Source organism: Geotrypetes seraphini, chromosome 1, assembly GCF_902459505.1.
Source record: "Geotrypetes seraphini chromosome 1, aGeoSer1.1, whole genome shotgun sequence".
Classification (NCBI taxonomy): Eukaryota; Metazoa; Chordata; class Amphibia; order Gymnophiona; family Dermophiidae; genus Geotrypetes; species Geotrypetes seraphini.
In genome coordinates this window covers 450484831-450504600 of record NC_047084.1, presented here as the reverse complement: position 1 = coordinate 450504600, position 19770 = coordinate 450484831, and the positions used below count along the sequence as shown (strand labels likewise).

At 43.0% G+C, this 19770-nt stretch overlaps 1 protein-coding gene across 5 annotated transcripts in view; it reads left to right on the top strand.

Moving 5' to 3' along the window:
- Positions 1–19770, top strand: part of ATP2B3 (ATPase plasma membrane Ca2+ transporting 3) — a 255538-nt gene that overhangs the window by 53180 nt on the left and 182588 nt on the right. For all 5 annotated transcript variants that reach the window (XM_033921090.1, XM_033921115.1, XM_033921099.1 and 2 more), the window contains exon 2: positions 19004–19198. In XM_033921090.1, the coding sequence (XP_033776981.1) occupies positions 19004–19198 (195 nt within the window). The remainder of the gene's footprint in view (positions 1–19003; positions 19199–19770) is intronic.

Below are 19770 nucleotides of genomic sequence, written 5' to 3'. Positions count from 1 at the left end.
TTCTTCCACATTGTGGAACTCCCTTCCCCAATACCTGCAACTTGAGCAATCCTTCAATAAATTTAAGTCTTTGTTAAAGGCCTATTATTTCTCTTTGGCATTTCTTTCAGACTAGCCTTTGACTGTTCGCCATTTACTTTCTGCTTTTTCCATCATCTGTCTTTCGGATAGGAATACACCAAGCTTCCTCATGTGGTCACCCTTTCTTTCTTCCCCTCTTGTTGCTATGTAAACTTCTGTTTCCCCCCCCCCCCAAAAGGCCCATTCTGTGTACTTTTTTGAAATATGTTTTGTATATGCTTTTTTCTGGCTCCCAACCCCTTTATTTTGATTGTAAACAGCTTAGATTTCTGTTTGAAAATTTTGCGGTATATCAAATAAATTGAACTTGATCTGGGGCACTTCAAGAGGGAGGATTTGAAGCCTGAATTAGATACACTGCCACGGTATTTAGGAACTCAACCAAAGAAACTTTGTTGACAGGGCAGAAGGTACATATATAGTGAAGGTAATAACGTAGGTTCAAGGTGATAGAAATAGGGCTGGCTCAGTAGGAGTGCCATAGGGGAAAGTTTCTAGCTGAGGCATTCTGCTCCCTGGGTCAGTTGGGGTTGGGGATGACGTGAAAGTGAAATTCACAGACCCTGGGGGAGGTGGTCATGGCTGCCATTAAGGGGCAACAGCTGGCAGCCAGATTAGAACCCATACCACGTGGAGTATCTGAGAAAGTATCTGGTGTAGGGCTCCCAGCTAGAGACTAGTATGGAGGATCTATTAAAACAGAAATAAAATATCTGGGCAGTCCAAGCACTGGTTCTGACTGAGCTGGAAAATAAAGGAGAAAGCAAAAAACACTACTCTGGGGGAAAATATATAAGAATTTAGACAGCATATATGACTTTGTCTGTACAATGTCAGGCAGCATCAGCAGCTTTCTCTCTTGTCTTTAACTCCCTGTTTCCCAATCCTGGCTCTTCCACACATCAAGGCTTAATTTGAACACCAAGGACCTGTGACAGATGATGGTCCTCTCCCTCCTGCTCTTTATCCTTTCCAGAGAGCTCAATCAAATAGCAAAATCCCTCAAGCTGCTGGGGCTGCTCGCTCTTTCTGAGAGGCAATGGGCTGGGTGGTAGGTGGAAAGGTGAAGGGATCATATTTATTTATTCAATTTTCTATACCATTCTCCCAGGGAGCTCAGAATGGTTTACATGAATTTATTCAGGTACTCAAGCATTTTTCCCTGTCCCGGCAGGCTCACAATCTATCTAATGTACCTGGGGCAATGGGAGGATTAAGTGACTTCCTCGGGGTCACAAGAAGCAGCGTGGATTTGAACCCACAACCTCAGGGTGCTGAGGCTATAGCTTTAACCACTGTGCCACACTCTCCCTATTCTTATTCACTACCTGCAAGATTTTATATTTCTGCCTGGGGCTGGCTAATTAGACAGAACAGAAAGTAGCAATGATGGCTTCCCAGGGGATCTTCACCCCTGGAAAGTTTTCTTTCTTATCCTCCTCCATGCTAAAAATAACCACATCTCTCATGTAATCATTCCAGAGAACCTAGAGGGGAGGGGAGAGCTGATGTGTGCAGGGAAATCGTTCAGTCACAGAGAAGGAAACCATCAATGGCACCACGTGAGACTAAGCAGCTCGTGCAAAGGCACCCACCGGTGCAGGAAAATTTGGGGTGAGGGAGGGGTAGGGCACAGAAACATAACTAGAAGCTGTTAGGAATGAACCCTATGGAGCCAGTCTTTTGCTCACATCCACCTCCACAAGCTTCTGCCAGTGGTATCTGTAGACCAATGCTCCCCAATCTTTTTGTGGCTATGACACTATCAATGTGGACAAATAAAATTGAGTGACCCCCTGGAGATGTAAAATAAGATGCACCTATAGAGAGACCACCTAGGCTGTGACCCAAAAGGCAAGATTTGTGACTCCATTTGGAGTCTTGATACAAAGTTTGGGAAGTTTTGCTCTAGACTTTTTAAAGATGCATTTGACAGCTAGAAAGCTAGATTAGGAGCCTCAATTGAATCTTATTTCCTTATTTTTCTGAAGCCTACTGCTCTCCCCCCTCCTATTGTTTTTTTCCCTTACTCATCTTATTTACTATCAATAACTTGTATTTCTTTCCCTATTTTTTCCTTTTGTATTATATGTTCTGTCAGGTTAGTCGTATTTATTTGGTTTTGTTTCCCCCAGAAATTTGTAATTTTACTATTTTGTACATCACTTAGAATTTTGAATAAGCGATTAATCAAATCCATAATAAACTTGAAACTTGAACTTAGGTGGGAGGTGGGGGTGCAAACCACATATGAAGGGAGACAAGCCAAAATGACATTTCCACAAATAGATGCATTCCCCACAGCATGAGCTATTGCATGCAGCCATGCTGTGTACATTTTTCTGCCACTGCTTTGCATACTGTCAGGGACATAGCAAGGAATTTGGGGGCACAGAATGGTTTGATGGTCTCTTTCATCGTCCTTCTCTGGTGCAAGCTAAAGATAAATCAAGAGACAAGTTCAGGCAGGAACAACCCTCTGTAACATCTACATCAGTGCTGTCTTCAGGATTAACATTTAATGACGCAGAGATCCGATTCCAACTGCATGTGGATAAGCTGCTAATTTCTCGTATATCTCACCCTGGACAATTTGCACAATAAACTACATCTGCTAAAGACTTATTGCTGATCATAGATACTATAGTTAAATCTATTGATTTGTTCAGTCAGTTTTCTATACTGTTCTCCCAGCGGAGCAGAATGGTTTACATGATCAGGTGAAGACGAGAAAGAAAGATCTCCAAGGCAGATTCCAAGCTGGAGCACACTACACTACACTGGGCTGAATTCTGTAAACAGTGCTCACAATTTAGCATAGTGCTGAATGATATTCTATAAAGGGCATTCCAAGATGAACATCCTTTACTACAGCCAGCATTTCTTTAGCACTGCCAGATGTATGCAGCATGCTGTACATTAAACATGTATGAGACAGCCCCTGCTCAATAGAGCTTACAATCTAATCAAAATAGACAAATGGGACAAATAGAGGTTAGGAAATTTCTCACAGAGGGATGATAAGACACGCAGAATACATTCAGAATACTCTCTTATATGGATTTGCCCTTGTGTGGATTCTTTCATGATTTCTGAGGGTACTTTTTGATTGAAGATCTTATCACATTGAGAACATTTATATGGTTTTTCTCCAGAGTGGATTCTTTCATGATTTCTAAGGCTACTTCTATACTTGCAATCTAAAGATACTGTGGAGACTTTGATAACATGAGGAAAATGGTATAAAAGAAACTTAGAGGAACAGCTGCAAAGTCAACGATTTACATTAGGCGTGGATGTTATATGAAAATGCCATCCTGGAAGCACGGACCAGATACTGTGCATTCCATGTATTTAAAAAGGGAGGAAGGAAGACATAACAGCAGCTAGCGTGGTTAACAACTGAGGTAAAGGAAGTTATTAGAGCTAAAAAAAAACATTTGGAAAGTAGAAGAAAGATTCAACTGAAAATAATGGGGAACAGCATAAGGAATGACAAGTCAAATGGAAGGCGCTGATAAGGAAGGCAAAGAGACCCTGAAAAAAGATCTTGTGGCAGCAAAAACATATACAGTAGTAAAAACTTTTTTTTTTTTTGTATATTAGAAGAAAGAAACCGACAAAAGAATCAGTTGGACTACTAGATGGATAAAGGGTAAAAGGGACACTCAGAGAAAACAATTCTGTGTACTTTTTTGAAATGTGTTTTGTATATTTTTTTTTCTGGCTCCCAACCCCTCTAGAGGCGCCTTGCCAATTGACACACAAAAATTGTGTTAATTGAAAATGCTATTAAAAGCCTATTAAAATGCAATTTAAAAAAACATTTATTAAAGTTTGACATGCAAATTGGTGTGGCGCCTACCGATGCCTACACTGAGGTGCCTGTGTGTGCCTACCTGTAAAGTGGGCATTCAACATCTTTATAAGAGACTTGGCAGAAGGGCTTCAAGGTAAAATAGCATTATTCGCCGATGACGCCAAACTAAGTAATGTAGTGGGCAAATGCACAACGGACGAAGATTCAATGCCCGACAATATGATGCACGACCTACTCCTACTGGAGCGCTGGTCTAGGACCTGGCAACTTAGCTTCAATGCCAAAAAATGCAAAGTCATGCACCTAGGCAACCATAATCCATACAAGACTTATACCCTTAATGGTGAGATCCTAACAAGAACGGTAGCAGAACGAGACTTGGGGGTGATCGTCAGTGAGGACATGAAGGCTGCCAGTCAGGTAGAGCAGGCCTCATCCAAGGCAAGACAGATCCTAGGTTGCATACGCAGGGGTTTCGTCAGCCGTAAGCCGGAAGTCATTATGCCATTGTATAGATCCATGGTGAGGCCCCACCTGGAATACTGTGTGCAATTCTGAAGGCCACATTATCGCAAAGATGTGCTGAGATTGGAGTCGGTTCAGAGAATGGCCACCAGGATGGTCTCGGGACTCAAAGATCTCCCGTACGAAGAACGGTTAGACAAACTGCAGCTATATTCGCTCGAGGAGCGCAGAGAGGGAGGACATGATCGAGACATTCAAGTATCTCACGGGCCGCATCGAAGCGGAAAAATATATCTTCTTTTTCAAGGGACCCACGGCAACAAGAGGGCATCCGTGGAAAATCAGAGGCGGGAAACTACGAGGTGACACCAGGAAATTCTTTTTCACTGAAAGGGTGGTTGATCGTTGGAATAGTCTTCCACTTCAGGTGATTGAGGCCAGCAGCATGCCTGATTTTAAGGCCAAATGGGATCGACACGTGGGTTCTATTCACTAGGCAAAGGTAGGGGAGGGTCATTAGGGTGGGCAGACTAGATGGGCCGTGGCCCTTATCTGCCGTCTATTTCTATCTATGTTTCTATGGTTAGAGGGCAGAGTTTGGCCTTGCAATGACTTAGGTGTCGGTAGACGTCTGTGTTAGGCGCCAGTTAATTAGGCCAGGAAAATCTGAAAATCAAAGGCTGTTAAATCCAATAGTGCAGGGAAAGTATGCAGATACTAGAGCGATGACTTTCTATATTGCTGTTATAAGGATGTGGAACGCTCTGGTAGGCCAATTGCACCAGTTTCAATTTAAGAAACGATTAAAAACTCAGTTCTTTGTTACTGCCGGCATTTGAAGAGAAGTAACTGTTTAATTATCCCCCCATTTTACTAAACCACAATAGCAGTTATTAGCGCAGGAAGCTGTGCTGAATATTCCTATGAGTATCGGGAGCGGCGCAGAGCATTCAGTGCGGCTCCCTGCGCTAATAACCACTATCGCGTTTTAGTAAAAGAGGGGATATGTTATTGTATTCTTGAGCTTTATTAGCTGATAGTTTAAGAGAAGAGATTGTTTAATTATGTAGTTTTAAGATTTTAGGTGTTTTTTTTTTAAATTTTTATATATGTTCTTATTTATGTAAACCGTTTAGTTTTTGTAAATGGTATAAAAAAGTTTTAAATAAATAATATACCGGAACCTAACATTACGACAGTTGCTGGCGTGTAAGTTTGAGTTAGGTGTTACTAGACATGATTCTGTAAAAGACTCCTAGCAGTTGATTAACAACTGTGCCGAACAGCACCATTTATAGAATCAGGACCTCTGTACACAAAAAGATAAGACATTTTCCTGTTTTGAAAATGGTCATGTTCGCTGCTGGATTTTTGTGCGTGTTCCGCAAAAAGTCTAAACTCAGATTTAGAAAATGCCTCTCTACATCTCCCTGAGCAAATCCCGCAATGGAGCACAAGAGGAAGAAGGAAGTCTCAGGCAAGAAAGGAACCCTGCAACATAAGCATCGTTAAATAGGAGCATGTGGTATTCCAAATTCCAGCTCTCCCCTTCCAGCGCTTTGTGTTCCCGTCTGACCTGCTTCTTTCTTCCTGGTCTTAGCATGACACTCAAATGTACCTCCTGCTGGGAAAACAGCACAAGCCAGAATGCTACGGGTCCTCCTCTCTACATAGAAATTGCACACGTTGTCACAATGCCTTGCCTTGCGCACACACAGAGCTCAGACCTTCATCAAATACACAAGAGCTGACTACAAATGAGAAATAGGCAAACAAAAACTGAAGTGGAAACCGTGAGAAGCCAGATTCTGAATGCAGTGCAACACTGGAAAAGTAGAAACAGAAGTGCATTTCCTCCTATACTAGGCAAGATGGACAAGTCTATAAATTGGTACCTAAAGACATGTGCCAATTGCGAGTGTAAAATAAGAATAATAACACTTTTGCTTGAGATTGGTGCCACTAATTGGCAGTTATGTTCATAAGTGCTGGGCATTATTCTATCACACAACTTCAGTTAATACTCTAAGATATTTATTCTTATTTAAATTCTTCAACCCTCTTTCATCATAGATATATATATGCTGTCTAGCCAAATACCTCAGAAACGCCACTCCTCCGTCCCATACACGTGCTATTTTCCGGGGAGAATATTGTGTTAAATCCTCACTGGTCAAGGCTCCCAGATTTATCTTTTTTTTTTATTGATTCTCAATCCCTAAATTCATAGATTACTATAAATCTTCATTTTTATATTTTTATATTTTCACTTATCTTGGTTATAGTCACCCTTGTTCACAATTTGGAAAACTTAGTGATTGGACCCGACACGTTTCACCTTAGCTTTATCAGGGATCCACTCATTACCACTGTCATCCGACTCACATATTAACTGTAGCCATTGATATTTGCTATTGAACAGGGGCATTATTCTATAACATCCATGCCAAAATCACTGAGCACATAAGTGTGAGGGGGCTCAAACATGGACAGATTATATGTGGGTTGTGAGTGGGTCCAGTGGCGTACCAAGGGGGGAGGGGGGGAAATCTGCCCCGGGTGCACAGCTTGGGGGGGTGCACAGCCGGCCAGGACCGAGTCCTCCTGCCCTTCCTTTCCCCTGGCCACGCCTCTACAATCCTACCTCCCCCCGCAGACAAGAAGTCTTTCAGACGTCAATTCTGACAGGCAGTGATTGGCTGGCTCGGAACATCCTCTCCGACATCAGAATTGACGTCGGAAAGACTTCTTGTCGGCGGGGGAGGTAAGATTGCAGGCGCGGACTGGGGGAAAGGAAGGGGAGAGGCGCTTTTTTTTTCTCCGTGGCAGGATGTAGGCAGGCAAGCTGACTGGCTTTAGCACAGCAGGGAGGGAGGGAGATAGGTAGGCAGACAGGCAGGCTGACTTTGGGGGCGGAGAAAATCTGGAAGGCAGTGGGGGGACATAAGGAGGCACTGGGGGCACTAATGACACAGGAAGGAGGCACTAGGGGCACTATGGACACAGGAAGGAGGCACTGGGGGCACTATGGACACAGGACGGAGGCACTGGGGGCACTATGGACACAGGACGGAGGCACTGGGGGCACTATGGACACAGGATGGAGGCACTGGGGGCACTATGGACACAGGATGGAGGCACTGGGGCACTATGGACACAGGACGGAGGCACTGGGGGCACTAAGGACACAGGACGGGGCACTGGGGGTACTATGGACACAAGACGGAGGCACTGGGGGCACTATGGACACAGGATGGAGGCACTGGGGCACTATGGACACAGGACGGAGGCACTGGGGGCACTAAGGACACAGGACGGGGCACTGGGGGTACTATGGACACAAGACGGAGGCACTGGGGGCACTATGGACACAGGACGGAGGTACTTGGGGCACTATGGACACAGGACAGAGGCACTGGGGGCACTAAGGACATGGGAAGGAAGGAGGGAGGACTAGAAAGGGACAATTGTTGGGCCTGAGTGCAGAAAGAAAGAAATGAAAGAAAGGATACATGGTCAATTAATAGATGTCCCCTTTTGATGAAAAAAATAAATGGTTACGTTACCTCTGACTTACTTTCTCTGCAGCAGAATCGGCAGCCATGCTGAGGTGCAGGAAGGTCCCGCGCTGACTCGTCTGCCGGCTCTGCTCCGGAAGAAGTAAGTTACGTCGGAGGGGGTGGACCCGGCAGACGCAGTCATTGCGGGACTTTGCTACAACTCCCTGCGTCTGCTGGGTCAATCCCCTCCGACGTAACTTACTTCTTCTGGAGCAGAGTCAGCAGACGAGTCATCGCGGGACCTTCTAGCATGTGGCTGCTGAGTCCGCTCCAGAGCAAGTACGTCGGAATGGGGTGGACTGGTAGCCGGCATCTACAATCATCGTGGGACCTTTGCTGCATGAAGGGAGAGAAAGGAGCAGGATTGCTGGAATGGAAGAGTGGTGAAGGGAAAGAAAGGGGGCAGGGTGGTATGGAAGGGTGGTGCTGATAGAATTGATGTACAGAGAAAGGGGAGAGACATAAGGGGGAAGGATATTGGAGGGAGAGAAAGGGGCAGATGCTGATTGAAGCGGGGTGGATGGCGAGAGAAAGGGCAGACATTGGATGGTAGTGGGGAGCCTATGCTGGATGGAAGTGCAGATGGAAGAGATAAGGGAGCAAATGCAGGAAGGAAATGGGAGGAGAGAAAGAGGGGAGCAGATGCTGGATGGAAGTGGACAGAGAGAGGAGAAGGTACTAGATGGAAGGGTTGGAGAAAGAGGATACATGATGGAAGAAGGGGATAAATAAATGATACCAAATAAAAGGAGGGCACATGATGGGGAGAAAAGGATTGAGTTAGGGAAACACTGGAGGGGTGAGGGAAAGAGGTGGTAAGCTTTAGGTAGACAGTAAAAAAGGACATTGATGAGAGGGTAGTGAGCATGGATAATGAGACACCAGCGCACTCATAAAGCTGCAGTTGCCAATTAAGCTGCTAGCTTTCATTCAAGGTGTGCAAAATAAATATATGGAAATGACGCATAACGCAAGGTTTACCAAAATAATTATTTATTGCTTTTATTTTTCCATCATGGACCTCAAAAGGCTAGTTGCGTTAGCGGGAGGTCATTATAGTTGCCAAAATGCTGGCCTTCTGATAACGATCTCAACCCGATACTTCAAAGTTCCCCAATATATACCTTCAGTCCAGTTTGACATCATTGGCTGTCAGCCAATCAACTAACAGAGGCTGTACTTAAATTTAGACAAAGACCTTCTTTTTAACATGGAATAAAAGTTCCAGAAATCATAATTTTTTTGTTTACATTCATCCTTGAATATACATTAACATTTTATAACATATTCAATATTATTTTTGTCCTTCTTAAAACTTATTTCAGACAGTTTGTCTATGTATCAGGCAAGCTGCTGAAATGTTCTCAGCCTTATCCTGGAGGAGGGGTACTCCCTCAAGTTTCAAGTTTATTTGGATTTGATGTTTCGCTTATAAATCTAAGCAAATTACATAAAAAATGCATTAGCATAGAACATTAAGATATATTTTACTACTTTACAAATAAAGGGGCTGTGACAGACTGACAGTACAGACAAACTAAAATACACTAGGGAGAAACATAAGGCGTAAAAGTTACAAATTGTAATTTCCCAAAGGGAAGAAAAGAAGAATGTGGTGGGGGGGATAGAAACATTTGGATTAGAGTATGATGAGAAAAGAAAATAACCTATTCTAAGTCTTCAAGGAAAAAGTTATTTTAGAGATTAAATGATGTCTTGAAGAGAAATGTTTTTAGGTTGGTTTTAAATAAATTTACTCCCTCCTCCTGCTTTGAACAACTGACAGTTTCAAATTACACTGATACTCACACAGAAGCCTTTCTAAGAGTGGGCTTCATGTGCCCCCCTTTCTATGCTAGAGACTGCAACAGGTCTCTGATTCTAACTTAACCATTTCCCGATGCTGTGTTCAGGATTTTTCCTTAGTGTTCTTTCTATAAGTCATTTTATTTTTAGTACATCTTCTTTCATATATATTTCTCATACATCCATCCACTCTTGCTTGGGGCCCCACATCCATACCATGTATTTCATTCATATTTAATTCATGTTATATCTCAGATTGGGATACGTAATCTAATATGCTCTTTCTAACCAGCCTAAGGCACATTTGGTATCAATTAGAACCACGAGGCTAAAAGCGGGAAAAACCTGAACAAAGACTAGGGATATAGCCTGAACACAAAATGGAGTAAAGCCAAGCAGAAGACATAGAAAAACAGAGATGGAGTTCATGTATATCCTGATTTCCTCTATGATCTAGCTCAAAGTCTCAAAGTCCCAACTTGAGGGCCGCAATCCAGTCGGGTTTTCAGGATTTCCCCAATGAATATGCATGAGATCTATGTGCATGCACTGCTTTCAATGCATATTCATTGGGGAAATCCTGAAAACCCGACTGGATTGCGGCCCTCAAGGAGGGACTTTGAGACCCCTGATCTAGCTTAATAGCAAAGTACATAAAAAGAATATTATTATGCTTTTCCTTAATATTCATCTTTAGTGTGTTTTTCTGGCCTTGGCTATATCCATATTCACATTTTTATTCACCAGTTTTTCATAAGCTTCTATTGGGTATGGCCTTAACTAACACATATGCTTGTATCTAACTAGAGTTACCCAGAATCATACGAAAATCAGGCGCTTTTGTAGAAAAACTCCACAAAATACTGCACCATCATGTCCTGACGTCCATTCCATACCGTCCCATAGACATTGCCCCCTACTGGCCACAAGCCACTATTCCTCAGTAGTAAGAATGTAATCTAGACAGATGCAGAAAATAAATTGAAAATGAAAATGAGGGAAAAAAGGGAAAGGGATTGCAGAGGAGAAGTGTGGGAGAGGGAAGGAGAGGAGAGAGATGCCAGACCAATGGGGGTGAAAGGAGAGATGGAAGGGGGAGGCATACAGTTTCTGGAAGGGGCTTAGGAGAGAACATGCCATATAGGGGAAGAAAGACAGCAGACAGTGGATGGAAGGAAGAGAGTTACAAGAAGATGAGGAAAACAGAAACCACAGAAAGCAAAGGTAGAAAAAAATTTCTATTTATTTATTGCTTTAGGAGACATGTGTCACTGTTTCTGTGGTGCACTGTATGCAGAGTCCAGCTTCTTACTGGTTCGATTTAACCTTTGTCTATATATTTCTATTTTATCCCCCCTTTTACAAAACTGTGGAGCGTTTTTTAGCGCCAGCCGTGGTGGTAGCAGTTCTGATGTTCAGAATTCTATAAGCGTCAGAGCTGTTACCACCGTGGCTAAAATCTACACTACAGTTTTGTAAAAGGGGGAGGAGTTAGTTTGTGATGACATATTCCATACTAGGCGAAGGTGTTTTCTGTGTTCTGTGTGTTCGAAAGACATGGTTTTCTGTTAGGATTGACGGTGTAGGATTGATCTGTACTAGTCTGGCTTGTTTACTTTTACAATGGGTGTATTGATGTTGTACTGCTCACTGCAGTATGTAAGATGCTGCCTTTTCCTAGGTACTCATGTGTGACATGTGGCTTGTTACTAAAAATCATGTTTTTCGTACAGATGGGGTGTCAAAAAATGATGGGCCCCGGGTGTCACATATGCTAGGTACGCCACTGGGTGGACAAGTTGCTGAAGGAATAGGTCCATAGTCTGTTATCGAGATAGACATGGGGGAAGCCATTGCTTGCCCTGAGATTGGAGTATGGAATGCTGCTACTATTTGGGTTACTGCCAGGTACTCGTGGCCTGGATTGGCCATTATTGGAAACAGAATACTGGGCTAGATGGATCACTGGTCTGATGCACTATTAGGAGCATTTATTAAATACTGAGATGTCCAAAAAAACTGCATAAATCAGCACTTGGACATCCTAATTGCCAGGACGTCCAGGTGCTGATTTTCGAAACCGTCTGGACTTCTTGCAAGGTGTCCTCCTGCTGTGTGTCCAGAACTAAAGGGGGGGAGGTGTTAGAGGCATGTTCTGGGAGGACTTTGGGTGGGATTAGACTTAGTCATCTTGCAGTAATAATTGAACCTTTCTCAGGACGTCCTAGACGGAACTTAGATGTTCTGAGCTAGACTTGTTTTAAAAGCATCTAAGTGCTAAAAAGGTACCCAAATGGCCAGATGATCACTGGAGGGATTAAGTTATGACTCAACCCCCCTCCCACACACACACTCACACATATTCCCCCAGTGGTCACTAACACCCTCCCATCCCTCAGAAATCTGAATGAAGCAGCAAATAACTGTCTCTAGAACAGCAGCATCTGGTATGGGAAAGCCTAGTAGATCTGCACATAGGTGTCTTAAGTAACCTGGTGGGTGAGCTAGTGAACCATAGAGAGGAGGACTCGGACCCATAAGCCACTCTAGACACTACATTTATGGTGGAAAGTGCATGTTCACCAAAACCCTGCTATACTGCTGTATAGATGCCACCTGCAGCCATAAGAGCAATTGGGATGGTAGACAGGTGGGTCTAGTAGATTGTTGGGAGTTGTGGAGGAATCGGCATAAATTATAAGAGGTATATGGTGTGATATACATCTGGCACCCTTTATGTGAAGGTCACAGCAGTGCCCTCTAAAATGCCCTACTGCTCTGATGGTATGTCTGTGTGGCCAGTCCATTACAATACTAACCCCTCCCACATCCAAATGATCTGGATTGGACGTTTTTTGTGGTTGAAAATGGTGAATAAAGTTGGAGGTTCTAGCGGCCAAGACATCTAAGTAGGCAATTTTAAAATATATATATATACAGTAAAACCTTGGATTGCAAGTAACTTGGTATGCAAGTGTTTTGCAAGACAAGCAAAACATTTTATGAAATTTTAATTTGATAAACAAGCAAGGTGTTGCAATACAAGTACATACAGTATACACACATCACATCATCATAATTGAGTCAATGGCTCTTCTCTCTGTCACTGCAGGAGTGTAGTGACTGTTCTAAACAAGTGAGGTCTTGCAATACAGTACATACAGTATTTTGTATTAAAGTTTTTGGTTTGTGAAACGAATCATCTAAGTTTCCATTATTTCTTATGGGGAAATTCGCTTTGATATACGAGTGTTTTGGATTGCAAGCATGGTTTCGGAACGAATTGTACTCGCAAACAAAGGTTTTACTGTATTTGGACATCTAGCGGTTTTGCCGGTTTCGAAAATGGCCATTTCTCCACATCCGACTTTGGACGTCTTTTAGGAAACATCCAAAGTTGAACTTAGATGTCCTTTCAAAAATGCCCCCCCCACATCAAATAAATACTGGTCCACTTGACTGCTCCAATATTGTGTTAACGTCATCAGCCTTTCTAAACTCCATTAGAATTTCACGGTTTGTTTTATCATCTTGACCAGGTAAGTGGCAGAATATCTCCACTGCTATTCTCCTCCCTCACATTTACTACCTATCCATAAAGATTCCAGAGTGCGATTTGTTTTCTGCAGAACTTTTGTCCAAGTTTCTTTGAAGCAATCTTTCTCTGGCCATGATCCTATTGAGCAGACCATAGAAAGTAGGTGCTGCCTCAGATATGTGGGCCAATGACCCAGGTTATGATCCCAAAATATGGGGTTTGCAATCATATTTGGGAATCCCTGCTGACATTCTTAACATATAGCACCAACCATCCACCAGTTTAGTCTGTCCTGATATTTCAATAAATCAGTGTCCCACTGATTTTTCTCTTTCCATGTGTTCTTTTAGGTCACATGTTTTAACTCTCTAGCCTTATTTTGTAGACTTGTGGTATTTCTATACAGGAAACTAGAAGATTTTCTATTCCATCCTACTTATCATTGGTCATTGATGCAGGTAATTTGGAGTCACCCACATTTGTGTGCTCTCTCTTTAAATCTAGCGTTATTGCAGCCTCTCTATTGGGATACACCCACTTCCTTGTTGTGATTGTGTCAACATTTCCACAGTGAATATGCATGAGATTGATTTGTTTGAGCTGTTGTGAGTTCCCATAGTCTTGCGAGACTACAGCAGGAACTCACAGAAGCCATTTTTATTAGTGGCTCTGCACAGGACAGGAGCATAGGAAGATTGCTCCTACCCCGGTTCACCGTTAGACCACTAGCCTTTAAAAGTAAGGTATAGAGAGGTCCAGGAGGCGGGAGGGAGGTGGAGATAGTTCAATTGGCCCTAAAGTAATTCACAAATTTTTCTTAATCGTGAGGGGACTGTGCCCCTAACCCCTGCAAATATGAAGGGGGAAGTGTAGTATGTGTCGACATCTTGTTCAGAAAGCAGTTCTGTGTTCAGCATAGCACTAAGGACCTGATTCTGTATAGTGCAGTCATAGTTGCACACACCAATTTATGAGCATTGCCAATTTGTACTTGCAACTTAATTGTTTAACAAGCAAATCAGTGCTAATAATTTCCAATTAACAAGTAATAATTGGCTCTAATTCGAATTTACGCACACAACTTTCTGATTTTTCTATAAAACGGTGCGTGTAAATTCTAGTTCGAGGATCTCAAAGGGGGCGTGACTACAGGAGGAGCATGGGCAGGTTGTGGGCTGCGCCTAAATGTTGGTCACGTGGACAGGTGCTACACATGCCTCTGTAAACTGCACCTAACTCCGGAGGTGTTTTATAGAATCACGCTAAGTGCCATCCTGGCACTGGCTTTTTAGGATACATATGAGAGACCGCTGAAAAGTTCTCAGCTCAACCAACAAACCTGCGGCAGTCTCCATTAAGGGCTACACACGTATTCCCTGCTTGCAGCCAGCCTCAGCAGGGCCTTTCTTCTGATGTGTCACTTCTGACTTGGCAGAGGAAAGGCCCTGCTGGGGCTGGCCGCTAGCAGCATGCTTACAGCACTTCCTCTGCTGACCAGGGGGTCCAGGAGGCCAGACCCAGCAAAGGGAGGGAGGGAAGGCCGACAAGAGAGGAGATGGCCAGAAGTGTTTGTGGGGGACAAGTGCAGCAGGTCCATCAGGGTGCAGGGGAGAGGAGATGAATGGATGCTGGACCCTTAGGGGGAAGAAGTAGGGAGCGACAGGGACCCAGACTGAAGGGAGGAACAGATGCTGGACCTACAAGTGGGGGTGGGGGGGATGATAGAGAGAGGAAGAGAGTGAAGTGGGAAGGTTGACAAAACTATTTTTAGAGTAACTCTCAAGCATCTGGAAAATAGTTATCTGGCATCCACCAATCCCCATGGGTGCTGTATAACTGAGAGTTTACTGTAATAATCTGAAATCATTTAAAATGCAGTTAACAACTCATTTGTTTTATAAAGCATTTTAGTAGAATGGATGCTCTTTGTAGCAAATTCTTTGAATTGTAAATTTATCTTTCTTGTTTCAAGGATATTCTGGCAGCTAACAGTTTTGTAATGTTTGTGATATATTGGTGTTATATTGATGCAATAAAATATGTATGTTTTATTGTAATCCACTTAGGCATTAAGCAGAGTAGGACTTTTTATACATATAAACAGTGCTCCAGACTGGGTGCTGATTATAGAACAACACTTAGTGCTGGGATCCATTTTGGCCACAAGGATTTATATCGACAGACAGTGGCTCCTGCCTGCCGCGTGCACCCCCCACCCCCAGCCCGCTCCTTCCCTTTCCTCATACCTCTAGTTCAGGGGTGTCGAAGTCCCTCCTCGAGGGCCGCAATCCAGTTGGGTTTTCAGTATTTCCCTCAATGAATATGTGTGAGATCTATTTGCATGCACTGCTTTCATTGTATGCTAATAGATCTCATGCATATTCATTGGGGAAATCCTGAAAACCCGACTGGATTGCGACCCTTGAGGAGGGACTTTGACACCCATGCTCTAGTTCATTGGTTTCCAACCCTGTCCTGGGGACCCCCAGCCAGTCGGGTTTTCAAGATATCTCTAATGAATATGCATGAGAGAGATTTGCATATAATGGAAGTGACAGGTATGTAAATTTCTCTCATGCATATTCATTACGGATATCTTGAAAACCCGACTAGTTGGGGGTCCCCCAGGACAGGGTTGGGAACCACTGCTCTAATTGAAGGTGTCAACAACATGCTCTTTGTGACCCTGTCGGCTCTCCCTCTGATGTCACTTCCTGTGCATAGGATCTGGATTCAGTATGGGCATGTCAGGAGTGTACCCAGCACTTGAGTCCATAGGTTCTACAGTACCATTAGCTACACACCTAAATGCCTACAGTTAGACAGAAGCATTTGCCACAGCCACTTGGCTAACACCTGAATTTAGCAGGTGTAACTGTGGTGTAATAGTAGTGTAACTGTGGTCTTATGTTGGAATTCTAGAACACTCAATAAATAAGCAATGTAAGCAAGTCACTCGACGAAATCACAACAATAACAAAGACTTGCACAAGAATAGGTTTGAAGTATTAATTTGTACTCTCAGATACCTGTGCTGTTGAATCAACCAGTGATTTTATAACAGCTTGTTACAGGTGTATGGATATCATTCATCAGGTACAAACTTTCAGCATATTCGTACTGTGTGCACTATAAATAAAGTGAATATAAAGTGCTAAGGTAAGAATTACAAATGAAAGACAGCACTTATCTTTAAGAAGCTGTCTTTGCCCAACGGGACCCGTTTCGCCAAAAATTCGGCTTCTTCAGGGGTCGTGTATGAACTGCAAACATTTAAAAGACAGAATTATAAACGTAAAAGTAATAATATATTATAACTTAACTATAAAACCCATAAAATGTGTTTATAAACAGACGTGACTTACTGGGCAGCTCTGCTCTAAGTTCTTCGGCAGAAAATGGCGCTGGCATAGTAAGTACGCCGCGCATGCGTTTTAAAGATGTAGCTCATTAATTATTCATGTTGTTTTCGAGACTACTCTTTCAGATAACTCACTATTTTCTATAAATATGTATTAATATATGTGCACCCATTATCGTTCTATTAAATTAGAACATTGTATCAATCTTAAGGCATTAATCTTTTATGATGAGGAGTTGTGTTAAAAGAACGCACTCCATTCTACTGTAGAGGAAAGGAAGCCACCATGCTGCAAGGGCTGCAGTATCCACAGGCAGGTATCCACCCCGAGGCCACCATAGTGAGAGCTCGTGTAACGAGCCAATACTCGTTTTGTGAGACAAAAGTTTGCTGAGTGTTTTGCTCATCTTGCAAAACACTCGCAAACCACGTTACTCGCAAACCAAGGTTCCACTGTACTATCGTAAATGGCCCTTCACATCTCATGGATCCAGGTCCAAAAACTTTCTCAAGACAGCTTCTAAAAATTGTTCATGGTCATTTCAAACCCAGAAGCTTCTCAATCCCTGGGGTCTGTTGTAACTGAAATTGTTGTTTTTAAGCTTATATTTACAAAGAATAAGAGTTTTTGTTACTGTGCCTCTGTTTATTCTGCCTTTGTGTTTTTTGAGACTTTATTTTCTACAGACTTGTTTGTCTCTTTTTGAATCACAATGCAAAAACAGTAAATTTTGATGAGATTTTTTAATTCATTAAAAATGAAAGCATGTCCCTATTAGACTTAGACAGAATCTGAATCAGTGGTGCATTTTAATGAAAACATATTTTTTCTTCTCATTCTTTGTTATTTCCTCCTTGCCCTGATTTATTCCTCTTTTTACATTGTTACCTCATTTTTTTCTTGGTTCTGCCTTTTCCATCTTTCATTTATTTTCTTATTCTCTCAAAAGATTTGGGGTAGAATAAACTCTACTGTGAGTCCAGCCCTGAAAAATTAGCATGGCATGCTCAAAGTAATGAGCTTACAATTGCCGCTTTAAAATTACAGCAGTAATTTGCTGTTCATTACTATGAACTAACTTTTCTGTCAGTGCCTGAGCACTGATTGGCTCAGGCACTGACAGGAAAATCAAGTTAAAAAACAAAACACAAGACAAGACAAAACGAAATGAATGCCACAGCTTGCCAGTCCCTTCCCTGAGCCCCAGTGGGCCCACCCTAACTACCAATGGTTCTGGTGGTCCAGTGATTGCCAAATTTCCCCCCCCCCTGGACATGTTGCGCCCAACCCCCTAACTGTTACTAGCCTTGATGGTCCAGTAGGCTGCCAAACTCCCCAACCTGATTCACCTCGACTGGGCTGGGCCAGGCCAAGTTCAGCCCCCTAACTGCTAATAATCCTAGTGGACTGCTGAATCCCCTTGGCTTGGCCCAGCCCAAACCCTAACTATCACTACCCTGATGGTCTAGTGATGTTCAGACCCCGCCGCATGCCTACTGGCCCTAGTGGTCTTATAGAGCCCCCCACCCCTCCACATACCTTAGTTGTAGGAGGCAGGAGAGAGTAGGCATCCCTCCTGCCTCTGGGATGCCCTTTTAAAAATTGCAGTGCTCTACCCCTGCCTGGTGCATCCTGGGATGCATTTGGTGAGGGGGAGGGGAGGATCAGGTTGGGCTGGGGGGTTCAGCAGTCCACTGGACCACCAGGGCTAGTAGCAGTTAGGGAATTGGGCATGGCCCAGCCCTAACTAGTCAGACAAGGTCAGGTCAGGCTGTGGAGGGGGTCGGGTCAGGTTTTCCATCCGATGGGACAGTGTGGTCGGATTGGTGATTGAGAAGGGGTGCCCAGGCTAGGCATTCATTTTCCAGCACTAAAGGTGCTAGACAGACTTTTTTCTCTTTTTTAAGAATATGGCAGGTTAACTAATGACCACATTTACAGCGCTGGCAATGAAACCATTAGAGCAAAATGCTGGTGCTATTTTGGCGCTAATCACCTCTAGCTCCGGCATCAGGTTTTGAGCATTGACCCATTAATTCACTTCTTCTGATCTTGATGTTTTTTTCCTATCTTTTCACTATGTTTGTGCTTTCTCTCATTCTTCTCAATCTTTTTCTTTGCTTTCTTTCATCCTTAAATCGTTCTGGTCTTTTTTTTTAATCTTGTTTTTCCCCACTCCTTTTGTTGTTTTACTTCCATTGGCTTTCATGCTTCCTTTTTCCGCTCTTTCATTCCTTTTTTCACTCATTTTCCTCTCTTCTTTTATTTTCTCTGTTATGTTCTCTTTTTGTCCTTTCTTTGCTCCCTTTTACTTCTTTTTTCTTTATGATCTTTCTTTCCTTTGATCCTCTTCCTGATTCTCTCTTTTAAGGACTGTTGGAGAACATTGCAGATATTGAGAAGAGGAAGCAGATCTATGGCATGAATTTCATCCCACCAAAGAAACCCAAAACATTCCTGCACTTAGTATGGGAAGCTCTGCAGGACGTGACCCTTATCATACTGGACATCGCTGCTTTCATATCCCTGGGACTTTCCTTCTATGCACCACCAGAAGAGAGCAATGGTAGGTCTATAGTTATGCCTGCAAGGCATGAGGGTTCCCCACATGTACTGCATGCATTGATGCCACATAATCACCTTCTCAGGGGTGGTTGTCTGCAAAGAATGCTGGGAAAATACAGAATCCCCTTAATTCTGGAAAGCTGCATGCCCACCATGCAAATGTGTGTGTTGAAGTTATAGGCCCTCTTCTATTAAACTGCACTAGCAGTTTTTAGCACAATGAGCCGCACTGAATGGCCAACGCTGCTCTCGACGCTCATAGAGTTCCTATGAGCGTCGGGAGCAGCACGGACCATTCAGCGCAGCTCTTTGTGCTACAAACTGTTAGTGCAGTTTAATAGAAGAGGGGGATAAAGTAAGGTCAGTTGTGTGGGTAACTTAATTTAATAATGAGCTGATCATTGGGGTTAATGAGCAATAATAGGCTATAATTGGACTTAATTGATACTAATTGGCACCAGTTTCAAATGGAAGTGCCCATAGTCGGTGTCTTCCTTCCCTACTTTTCTATACATATTATAGTTCACCCCTTTTCTCACACTCTCATGTTAAGTTCTAACACAATTTTGTTTT